Source organism: Baudoinia panamericana, assembly GCF_000338955.1.
Source record: "Baudoinia panamericana UAMH 10762 unplaced genomic scaffold BAUCOscaffold_12, whole genome shotgun sequence".
Taxonomy (NCBI): Eukaryota; Fungi; Ascomycota; class Dothideomycetes; order Mycosphaerellales; family Teratosphaeriaceae; genus Baudoinia; species Baudoinia panamericana.
In genome coordinates, this window is record NW_006911268.1 from 765,823 (window position 1) to 776,941 (window position 11,119).

General features: G+C 54.6%; 6 protein-coding genes across 6 annotated transcripts; 3 read left to right on the forward strand and 3 right to left on the reverse strand.

Annotated features, from left to right (window-relative positions):
* Positions 1 to 293: 293 nt before the first annotated feature.
* Positions 294 to 1,530, reverse strand: BAUCODRAFT_266975 (uncharacterized protein). The gene has a single exon (XM_007682010.1). The coding sequence runs from the start codon at positions 1,194 to 1,196 to the stop codon at positions 444 to 446; it is 753 nt and encodes a 250-aa protein (XP_007680200.1). The 5' UTR covers positions 1,197 to 1,530; the 3' UTR covers positions 294 to 443.
* A 722-nt stretch (positions 1,531 to 2,252) lies between these two features.
* On the forward strand, positions 2,253 to 3,098 carry BAUCODRAFT_266989 (uncharacterized protein). Its single transcript, XM_007682011.1, has 2 exons — positions 2,253 to 2,795; positions 2,865 to 3,098. Exon 1 carries the CDS (start codon positions 2,393 to 2,395, stop codon positions 2,639 to 2,641), a length of 249 nt encoding a protein of 82 aa, XP_007680201.1. The 5' UTR covers positions 2,253 to 2,392; the 3' UTR covers positions 2,642 to 2,795; positions 2,865 to 3,098.
* Positions 3,099 to 3,207: 109 nt separating this feature from the next.
* Positions 3,208 to 5,107, forward strand: BAUCODRAFT_266997 (uncharacterized protein). Its single transcript, XM_007682012.1, has 2 exons — positions 3,208 to 3,913; positions 3,964 to 5,107. Exons 1-2 carry the CDS (start codon positions 3,325 to 3,327, stop codon positions 4,662 to 4,664), a joined length of 1,290 nt encoding a protein of 429 aa, XP_007680202.1. The 5' UTR covers positions 3,208 to 3,324; the 3' UTR covers positions 4,665 to 5,107.
* An 815-nt stretch (positions 5,108 to 5,922) lies between these two features.
* BAUCODRAFT_96348 (uncharacterized protein) lies at positions 5,923 to 9,284 on the reverse strand. Its single transcript, XM_007682013.1, has 2 exons — positions 8,205 to 9,284; positions 5,923 to 8,150 (listed from the first exon to the last, which is right to left on the reverse strand). The coding sequence occupies exons 1-2, from the start codon at positions 9,011 to 9,013 to the stop codon at positions 6,398 to 6,400; spliced, it is 2,562 nt and encodes an 853-aa protein (XP_007680203.1). The 5' UTR covers positions 9,014 to 9,284; the 3' UTR covers positions 5,923 to 6,397.
* A 241-nt stretch (positions 9,285 to 9,525) lies between these two features.
* BAUCODRAFT_27247 (uncharacterized protein) lies at positions 9,526 to 10,196 on the forward strand (the record flags this gene model as incomplete). The annotated part of the gene is made up of 2 exons (XM_007681566.1): positions 9,526 to 9,558; positions 9,615 to 10,196. The coding sequence occupies 2 exons, from the start codon at positions 9,526 to 9,528 to the stop codon at positions 10,194 to 10,196; spliced, it is 615 nt and encodes a 204-aa protein (XP_007679756.1).
* A 155-nt stretch (positions 10,197 to 10,351) lies between these two features.
* Positions 10,352 to 11,031, reverse strand: BAUCODRAFT_267076 (uncharacterized protein). Its single transcript, XM_007682014.1, has one exon. It carries the CDS (start codon positions 10,943 to 10,945, stop codon positions 10,541 to 10,543), a length of 405 nt encoding a protein of 134 aa, XP_007680204.1. The 5' UTR covers positions 10,946 to 11,031; the 3' UTR covers positions 10,352 to 10,540.
* Positions 11,032 to 11,119: the final 88 nt, after the last annotated feature.

Below are 11,119 nucleotides of genomic sequence, written 5' to 3' on the forward strand. Positions count from 1 at the left end.
CATCAACGGATATGGCGGAAAAAAGTGGAATGCTTGTCGCAGGGCGAGATGCTCAGTTTGAACCTGCAGCGCCGAAGCGGTCGAAGCATCGAGGCCATTTCACTGAGACAGCAAGCAAGCGAGCCATCGCAGGACAGTGTGTGACGAACAGCAGTACCGTCGCAGGCTACAGACAGCAAGGCAGTATCAAAAACTGAGGTTGGTTCAGCGGGTGAAGTGAAGACAGCATTGCCAAGAGCCAAGATCTTTTGTTCATCTCTGACATCCTCCCCAATATACGACTTCACCTCGGGCCCATTCACCAAGCCGGGATGCATGTTTAATAGCACTTGGTGAAACCACGAAAGCTGGTCATCATCAACCACCTTGCTCTGTCAATCTCACAGCGTCAGTGCAGGCTTCCCTGAGGTTCGTTTACAATAGACGTATGACACCAATGCGGTCTACTTGGCTTCCGGTGCGTGCGATGTGCGCACCAGGGCGGCCGTACTTGCATTGGAGCAGACCGTGAACGTCCAGGTGTAAGGCTCTAACCACGACCAATCTACATGAACATGCTTTGAGGGGCTTCTGCGTCGCGGCTGTGAGACCGTGACTTGCAGTCCAGCTGGAACGCCGCAATGACAACAGTCACTACGACACATTTGTCGTGAACGACCTGTCTGCTCTGGTACAAATGTCGTTCCGCACACCTCTGACTGGCGCATGCAACACACGCTGAGGATGATACTTCCAGCTTGACAGCTTCCAGACCGCAGTCGCATTGCCAATGAATGAAGCCACCATGCGCTTACTGAGACTGCTTGAGCAAATATTGGCGAACGAGTAGGGGGTAAGCCGAAGTGCAATCGATAAGAGCTTTCCGTTGGTCTACTTGCTGCAGCCCTGCAGCCAAGGCGCCAAGGGTAACGCCCTCGTCCGGAGAGCTGCGGTGCTCGTAGTGGGCCTTCCATTGGTATGGTGCCCAGAGACCTCGTGCTGTGGCTTGCAATCAAGCCAGCAGCGGCTAATGCCCGCTTACTCTGTGGCGGACCTGAGGGCATGATGCTTCGAACGTACTCCTGAGTCGTTGCATCAGCAATCGCGGCCGTGCGGGTCCAGAAACGTGCAACTCGCGAACCTCTCCAATGCGACAAACGAGAGCGTACTGTAGTATGAGAGATCCTTGAACGGACTCCTATACAATAAAGCTCCATGAAATGCTGCCTACGTTGCTCACCATATCCATCAAGTCTGGTAATTCCGTAGCCTACGGACTGCCGCACTGTCGGTATCTCCGCGTCACCTCTACTATTTGCACTACCAACAACTGATTCACTTGCAAAAGCACTGTCGGTCGGGACATGTGTTGCACACTACCAGATGCCACGAGGCGTGGCATGCTCCGGGAGCCGATGCAGCAGGCAGTCATTGAAGCACGCCTGTTATGCAAGGCATCATTCCAACTGCGTCACGGCGGCAGCCAGAGAAGGTCTGGACCTAGGGTCGGTCTGTAATTGGCACCACAGCATAGCGACCCGCTACACGAGGATTGTTAGCTTCTCCACTCGAATCCGTGGAGCGCCAGTGCTCAGCGAGCTGCATAAACGTCCCGTTAGCTTGGCACTACGGTTTAATTGGTTCAATAAGCAGCAACGGATATCGCAAGCAACAACGGTCACATGTCCTACGCAGGTTGCGATCGGCGAGCGTGTATACCTTGTTCAAGCGAATATAGCTTGCTGATTCGAAAGAGCAAGGCAGCCGTTCCGCACGGTATCGTGGAGACATGTTGATTGCATTACGAAGTGGGCCAATCAGCAGTTACGTGCTTTCCGCAGGCGGCAGGACAATGCAAAAGCAAGATGCGGAAGCTTTGAAGATCAGACATGCTTTGCGCCAATCACGGCCCTTCGCTAAAATCGAAGTGAACAAGTAGGACCTTGACTGCCCTTTGGCGCCACCTTGCCAACCTCCTGAGCCGCTGTCAGACCACCCCGCCATCGCGGTCCAAGCGTCAAGATGCCATCTCTTCGTCCAACCCGAGACATTGCCCGGCAACGGAGCCTTATGCAAGAGCGAGGTGAGCAAGCCAATGAAAGCACACAGGGATAGTCAGTGCGTCTCCACATGAGCGAGCGTCAAGCCAAGAGCTCGCATCACATCGCGATCCCGGCCGCTCCCAATAGATTGCGTGGCACACGATGAGCGCTATGATGAAACGGACACTAGCTGCATGCGGGCCATCTTCTGGAAACCGCTTGAGCAAAAAAGCTCTCTTGGGGCGAGGAGTCACACCCACGTAATGCTCGGCCTGTATCCCTTTGTTTCGGAGACACACCTCGCTGCGCTTGAATTAAGACCTGCCATGCGGTGACTGGCCAATGAACTTGCATTTCCTCGCTTGAGAGAAATGCGCGTGGATAACGGCCGGAGAGTCGCGTTCACGGGTATTGATGCGCAAGGCCTGTTCGTCAAGGGCTTCATCAACCGGTTGGAATTAAATCGGGTCCACGATCGATGCTACCAAAAGCCATGCGAGAAAATGAACACCGTCCCTTCCTTGGTGCGCTACAGCAACCAATATGGAACGCTATGGCCACGGGCCATGACAGGTTGCCGAAGAGACACAGCGCGGAAGCGCCACTCTAATTACGAGTGACCCACCCACCACCACGCACGACGCTGCGCAAGGTTGACTGCTTGGCCATGCTGCGCTTACGGATGGTCCATGCTCATCAGGGAAAATGAGCTCTGATCAGGCCGAGGAGCTTGCTCGGCCGCCCTCTCGCGCGTGCGCTAGTTCACGGGCCACTGTAAGTGCTAACGCAACCCGTGCCGTGTAGCTTAGGTAGGGGAAGGTTGCCGCTAATTTGCATGGAAAGGTGTCTTGAGAGGAGGAGAAGGCAGACATCGATCGCTTTCGAAAAGCGTTGCGTCTCAGCGTCCGACTACATAGGCGGCCCCTGTGCTTCCAGCGACTCCGGCAGTGTCACACCTGTGGACTGTCCGTCATCGAACGTCTTTGCGTGCCTTACTGCCTCAGCTTCTACCAGCCAGTTACGCCCCGCATTTATTTCTCGAATCCACCCACCAACAAGCGACTGCTGATCATCCCGCCTCACTTTTACGACTGGACGCTTTTACAACTTGCTGCATCACTAGCATTCGATATCTACCAAAACCTTTCCGCAGCCCCGCTCCTGCGGTTATTCAACTTTTCGACACGACATTCCACCTGTTCCACGGTGTTGACAGGCAACTCGTCGACCCATGAGTGTGTAGGAATTCTACCTCCGTTGGAGTCCTGCCCGGGTGGAGCTTCTTCGGCCTGTCCTGTTGACAATGCTTCCAACCCCTCCGGCATCGCCGTTTCCCACAGGACTATGCAGTCCAGATGAGAGACTTGGACAGATCTTAGCCGGACGGTTCCAACTCACTGCCGTGCTTGGCATTGGTGCATACGGTACCGTCTACAAAGCCTGTGATGTTGAAACTGGTGTTGAATATGCTGTAAAAGCGCTGAACAAAGCCGGACTCGACCCACGGCAGCGGACTTTCCAAGACCGCGAGATCAAATTGCATTATCAGGCCAGCCAGCACAGCAATGTGGTGTCCATGGTAAAGATCCTCGACAGCCCGGAGTGCACGTTTGTTGTTCTTGAGTACTGTCCCGAGGGTGATCTCTTCGCAAAGATCACCGAGGAAGGCCACTACATTGGCGACGATTACAAGGCCAAGTCTGTTTTTCTGCAAATTCTGGATGCGGTTCACCACTGCCATATGAATGGGATCTTCCATCGCGACCTCAAGCCCGAGAACATCCTGGTTAAGGACAGTGGCTGGACCGTCAAGCTTGCAGATTTTGGATTAGCAACCCAGGAACGTGTCACAGCCGATTTCGGTTGCGGCTCAACGTTCTACATGTCTCCGGGTACGTCTACAAGGCCGCTTCTTCTGGCGCAGTCGCTGACCGAATCACAGAGTGCCAGCAAGCAAATCCGAAGCCGTTTTCTTGTTACGCTTCTGCGCCTAACGACATATGGTCCCTCGGAGTGATCTTGGTTAACCTGACTTGTGGCCGTAATCCTTGGAAGCGTGCTGCAGTAGACGATGCCACTTTCAAGGCTTTCTTCCGGGATCGCAACTTTTTGCAATCCATCCTTCCCGTTTCTGACGAGCTGAACTTCATCCTACAACGAATCTTCGAGATCGACCCTAGACGCCGGATTACTTTGCTGGAACTGCGAGATCTTATTATACGCTGTCCGCGGCTGACTAATCACCCTGCCGCGACATCTTTGCCACCTACACCACCTTACTCGCCGATTCGGCAAGCAGTTGAGCTCCCTTCACCAACACCTTCCACAGCTGACACCATGGATGTCCCGCCTATGGAGCCTCTACCAGGTCTGCAGTATCCTCCGACCTACGGTGCCATGCAGGACCAGCAGGTGACGATCTGCACTCCTTCTCTAACACCACCAGGCTCCGGTCAATGCACCCCACACATTGGCCCTTACACAAACCTGCCTGCCGGCCCCATACCTGCAACGACTGCACCTCCGTTCTTCGTTCAGACCAGCCGTGTACCAGCCATGCCGGTATGGTCACGATGTGGTCAATTTGTACCGAATCTGTATGTACCACGGCCGGGGTGTTTCTGGAATCTGCCGGTATACTGAGTTTGACCGGACCAATTTTGCGATGGCGCTGGAGGATATATCTGCTACTGGGATTGACACGATGTATTGTGTTTGTACTTCGATTCACGACTATGGATGGCGCTATGATGAGACTACAGACCTCGATATGACTATGCTGCTTTTGTGAAGAAGAGTGTTGATGCCACCCGGAAGCTTTCGTGTATGAGATACCCAACTGCAGCGATTGGCCAGGCGTTGGACTAAATGGCCCTGGAACGTTTGCTCGAAGCGTTCAAAGAATTCTGGACGACGTCAATAGAAATGGGCCACCAGGGCGTGGGGTAGAAAATCTGTTATACCAGGAATACAGGACTGCTGTACCATGAAGACGGCCATGCCACTGATGGCTTGTATACATTACCGTTCCAATATCTGGCCGAGGGGCCACGGACAAAATACCAGTAATCAGCTTCCCTCAATTTTTCCTTATCAAGAGTGAGTGAACTTTCCAACCATCATCTCGATGACTATACACTCTACGTCAAATCGCCGTTCTTGATCGCCGAACCAAAGAACTGCACCATCGGCCTCTGTCCGATGAGACCAAACAGTCTGCGGTAGTACCAGCTCCAAACCATCATGCTGCATGCATGCGCGTTGCGCAGCAGCCCAGCTTCCAGCCTGCACCACAACCCAATTGCTGAGGCAGCCAATAGTGATCGACACCAAACCTCGACACGCAGGTTCCCCACCCATTCCGCCAAGCCTGCATGCATCTGCACTTCGCCCCAGTACTACCGCTCCGTACCTGTACTACAGCGCGGGAAGTCACGTCCGTTGAGACACGTGGGATCCTCGGGCTGGCTTTTGCATTGCAGTAGCAGAGGTACCGGACAAAGTAACAGCGAGCGCTTGCGGCATTTACCTGGTAGGGCACTGTGAATCGGAGCGAGTGATGCATTTGTTGGCACGATGGTGTTCCGCTTCCAAAGCCAGTCAGTCGGCCAACTGTATTGGACAGCTAGCGATACGCTGCGTTGCATCGACGTGTAGTCTGTCGAATAGTCTGTCGGTGCGCCAGCCTAGGCATAATGAGAGCGCTATCATGTCACCACCGTTATTATACGATCGCAATTGTCCGATGCAGAGATCAACCTCACGTGTACCGCTTCAGCTTCAGGACGTTTTCATCGAACAGGGGTAGTGGAAATTCGACCCTAAGATCTTCAGGTCCTTGGAGCTACGGAAGCCACCACATGCTACATTGGTACTAAAGTGATATAGATCGAGATGGTGCAGCGGAGTTAGTGCCGTTGGTAGCACAAGACATTGTCAGCCCATCTCGATCCGCCGTTGCTAGCTTCCATCAGATGCCGACAACATATAGCTGCAACGCGATTTGGATGTACAGCTCCTACTATACGATGCAAGCTATATGCGCTGCAAGCTGCCATCTTCTCCTAGTGGCCACAGTACGGTGAGTAAGTAGCCAATTCTGCGTTGCCGCTTCTCGCATATCTCCAACAAGCTGTAAGGAAGCGTCATGCGGACCCAGGTAATAGTTCGGATGGCTAATGCCTCTTCGCCGCTCTCCCACGCATTGGCGCAAGCCGTCCTCATCGTTGCGGTCTCCGAGCGATATACCGTATAGCGTAGACGAGCAATCAGGCGTACTTCGATCGTGACATGAATCAACGCACGTACGCAAAAGTAAGTGTCGCGCCCACTCCCGGATGCGCCGGTTTGACTCCCATCATCGCCTTCGGTAGATTCTACCTCACCCTCGGCATTCCCACGCCAACACCCATAGCAGGCACCACCTTCCTCGCCTCCTTCGCTCCCTCTTGCCCATGATGCGCGACAAAGCCATGCCTCAACGCATCCCCTGGCGTGATTCTCCTCGCCGGGTCCAACTGCAAACACTTCTCTAACAGGTCCACAAAAGCCATGTGCTCCTTGATCTCCGCTGCGCCCAGATCCTTCGCGTTCCCTGCCAAACGTGCCTTGACATCCTTTCCGGGCTCCCCGTTTGCTCGAAAGTTCAGCTGGCGCATCGACGTCTTTCCCGTAACCTTGTCCCGTTCGAGCGAAAAGAAGTTGGCGTTGTCGTCGAAGTGCTTGCTGCGCTGGTCCATGTTCGCCTGCTTCAGCATGCGGATGGGAATCTTGCCACGGCATTCCTGGATCACGCGCAGCATCTGGTTGTTGTCGGCACCAGGGAAGAGGATACGCCCGGTGTATAGCTCGAAGAGCGTGCAGCCGATGGACCACATGTCGATGGCGTAGCCGAAGGGCATACCGAGGATGACCTCTGGTGCGCGGTAGAAGCGCGACACGAGGTAAGGCGTGATCTCGGTGTCTGTGACGAAGGCGGCGGTGCCCAGATCGCAAACTTTCAGTAAATTGCGCTTCTCACTGACCAGGATGTTGTCGGGCTTAAGGTCCGCGTGCAGTATTGAGCATTTCTTCATGTGGCTAAGCGAGAGGAACATCTGTTGTGCGTACGAACGTATAGCTTTGAGGTTAAGGCCAACGTTGCGACCAAACTTCTTCAGCACCCACCGTAAGTCCGCCGAAAGAGCCTCGAAGACAATGCACATGTGACCTTTGAAGTCGAAGCTTCGAAGCAGGCGAATGACGTGCTTCTTGTCTTCCGGGTCGGCGTCGTTCAGAAGTTTGAGGAAGTCCATCTCCTTCTGTCCAGCCTTGTACATAGTCTCATTGTTCGCCGCAATCTTGATGGCAACGGTGAGACCGGTCTTAGTGTCTTCAGCGGAGACCACCGTTGCGAACGTGCCTTTGCCAATCTGCTGTTGTACCGCGTAGCGATCATCAAGCAATTCACCTTGTATGATGCGGTAGTGACCGTCTGGATAGTCCCAGTTGTCGAGCAAGCTCTGATCAAGTGTTTTGGCCTGCTTTGCCATCATCGCCGGCCTAGAGATGGTGTCTGCAGGCGCAAACATATCGTCATCGTCATCATCAGCGAACATGTCGAATTCTTTGCTTGCCTTCGTCGCAGCTTGCGGCTCGGTAGGCGCTGTCTTAGCGCTATCAGCTTGCTGTGCAGGTGCATCAACAGCAGGGCGCTTGAAGTCCGGTCGATCTTCTTGCATGTCCATGTTAGGGTCATAGTCTGCTGCCGACGGACCTTCATCTTCTGCCACTGCGGTGTCGGCTTGTTGGCGGTTCGCCAGCTCTTCGTCGTCAGCCACCGCAAATGCCGCGGGTGAGTCTGGCGGAGAGTCACGCGCAGGCGTTCTTGGTGTTTGAGGTGAGTCAAGCACTGATGGTGGCGACTGGTGCTCAGACATAGCGCTGCTACTATCATGTGCTGGCGTGTTTGGCGCGGACGGTACGGTCTTCTCCAGTGCTTGTACGAGCAGTTCTGGCTGTGATCTGTGCTTGTTCTTGATGGCTTCGCGACGTCTGCGGCGTTGCTCGATGATCTCGGCTTCGGACAGCGTTTTCTGCGAGTCGTCGTGGTTTCCTGCAGACCTAGCTGCAGACTGCGGTGGCCCTCGACTGGTGACGGCTACATTAGTACCAGCTTTGATACTTGTATTAAGTGCGACTGACCTTGCCTGTGCGTGGGTTGCCAGGAGCGGCTTAGCCTGCTGTGGTAACGACAACTCGATCTTAGCATCATCCTTTCCCTGCGAAGAGTGCAGAGCTGACTCTCGTTCAGTCAGCGATGGTATACTACCACGCCGCTGCTCGCGAACAAGCACATGGGAGCCCTCGTGGGTATGACCTTCTTCGTTGGAGTCGCATGCGTTGTGACCATTTGACACATGGCCTGCCTTGTCGTGGCGGAAAGGCGATCGGCTCCGGTCACGGTCCGTCTTACGTAGGAATGTGCCGCGACTACGCGAGGCCTGGTTGGTGTGCGATGGGATCGCCCTCTGTGTCTCGTTGCGACTAGAGTTGAGTAGAGAGCGTCCAGATCCAGGAGCAAACCCTCCACGTGAGTCAGGTCCCTCTTCATAGTGCACCTTGAAGCGGCGCGGGTCAGAGCCGGCCTTCGGTCCGTAATGGTCATCGTCTCGGCGTCTCTTCTCTCCGCTTCCGCTGCCTGCTGCTCTGTCCGCTCGATACGGCGACCTGGATCTCGACCTTGACTTACCCTTCTGATACGGCGACCTAGAACGCACTCTCGCGACCGTCACCGGGTTGCGCACATTTCCACTACGGAACTGTCCAGGCTGCTGGAGACCGGTGCGGGGCATGCGAGATGAAGATCCATGATGGGGTCTGGTGGACGTGTTAACCTTGCCGTCATCGTGGTGATTTGTTTGCGTGCTAATTGCCTTCTCCTCGTCCCCGCTGAGCACTTCGCCCTCCGACAGTGCGGGCGAGCCAGAGATTGAGCGGCGAGGGCTGGCCATCTAGTCGGCCTGCCGACTTCGAAGCCGCGACGGGATGACTTGGCCCTGCCTAGACACACACAAGGTGTGGTTGAGAGAATGGTTAGCCTGATTGTTCTATAGCATCAAGTATCGTGCTTTTCGCAAAGCAACCAGTGTGGAAAGGATCCTCACAGGCACAGTCTTTGCAGTGTCGCTGCGGTCGAGCAGACGAGGTCGGTCTTAAGGGCGAAGACGGCAGCAAGAAGTCGCATAAAGTGGCATTGACGAGCAGGCGTAGATGAATGTGTCGTGATGGTCAGTCGCAGAAGGTGACGGTGCAGGCTCTGCCCGCGGCCTGCGTGACTGCTGGATCGAGCTAGCGGCGGCTAGATGCGCAATATCTGCGCTTGGGCCAGTATGAGCAAAAATGTCTAGGCACGCGAGGTGAATACTCCCTCTCTTCTTCCTCTTGGAGGTACGTACTGTAAGCAAGCCACTGACTGATTTTGATCTAACAAAGTGTCAGGTGAACAATCACCAACATCGTCATCATGGCTGAGAAGGTGTACGTTACTTACAATCAGGTATGGCAACCTTGAAGCCTATTAGCCTACATATACCTGACTCGACGGCCTTGCAGGTCCACAAACTCTGCCAAGATGCCGCGCCTCGCATCCTGTCCGAGTTCAAGCCCAACCTCATTATTGCCATTGGCGGCGGCGGCTACGTCCCAGCCCGCATCCTGCGCTCGTTCCTCAAACAGCCCGGCGCACCCAACATTCCCATCCAAGCAATCGGCCTCTCCCTTTACGAATCCCTTGGCACAGACACACAAGAGGAAGCGCCCGGGACCAAAGTCACGCGAACACAATGGCTAGATCTCCGCTCCCTCGAAATGGCGAATCTAATCGGCAAAAGCGTACTGATAGTCGACGAGGTTGATGACACGCGGACGACGCTCGAGTACGCCGTCAAGGAGCTGCAGAAAGACGTGGCGGAGGCGGCGAAGCAGGCAGGCAGGACAGGAGAGGACACGAAGTTCTCCATCTTCGTCCTGCACAACAAGGACAAAGAGAAGAGGGGCCATCTGCCAAAGTCGATGGTGGAGGAGAACCGGTATCTGGCCGCGAGGACGGTGCCGGATGTGTGGATTAACTATCCATGGGAGGCGATTGACATTGACGAGCATGATCAAATGGCCATGAAGCAGACGATTCAGTGATGCGCGAAAGTCACCTTTACAGGTTGGGCTGGCGCGCTTGACGCTAAGGCAGCTTGCATTGATTTCTCATGATATACCCACAGCCAATTCAAAATTTGCAGCGGAGAACAATTATGTTGGTTTTTCTGCAGAGTGTGGTTTTCGCTTCAGCGCTGCACGCTGCAGTGGCCAAGCCGTAAGCTTCTTTTCATTTACGCGGCCTTTCAAAACCTTCTGTTTTGACTCAGTGGCATGGCCTTGCTCACTTATCCCAGCTCTATCCTCTTCTTCACCGTCCGGCTGAAGCGCCTGCCCTATTCCCGCCTCCGCGACTCTCTTCAGCTCCGAAAAAGTTTGGATCCTCCTCATCTTCTCCTTCGAATAGCCGCGTCATCAGCAATGCCGCCGTAGGTCCGTTTGCCCCTTAACCTCTCAGCAGCATAAGGCAATACTCGCGAGCTACTGGCGTATCCAGCGATCTGTACATGGTCCAGCCTAATGTCTCCGTGCAAGGCGCGGGAGGCGCCATGGAGAATCGTCCGGGCTCGAATGGCGCTTTTGAAGGCTTCAACAGAGTCTTGCGCGGCTTCGCAGTAGTCCGTTATTGGAAGCTCGTGACCGCAGGACTCGACGAGGGTGAGAGTGAAGTTGCACATACTGACCGGGCTCCTGCTTGGTGGGAGACCTGTCAAGTTGTTTGCAGGGGCCGCTTTCAGCACTGTGATAGAGATGTAGCTACCGTTGCGAACCCGACCACCTTGGGCAGACATGTCATCGAATAACTACTGCTGGAGGTTTAGTGACTGCGTTCACAGGACTAGCCTGCGAACGTCCGCGGCTTCGTGGCCTTTGATGCCTTGCGCACGATGTTGAGCGAGAAAACGTGTGCTAGACGCTTGTTTCCCATCACTTACAAATCTACAGGACGCTTGGGTGCCTGGGTT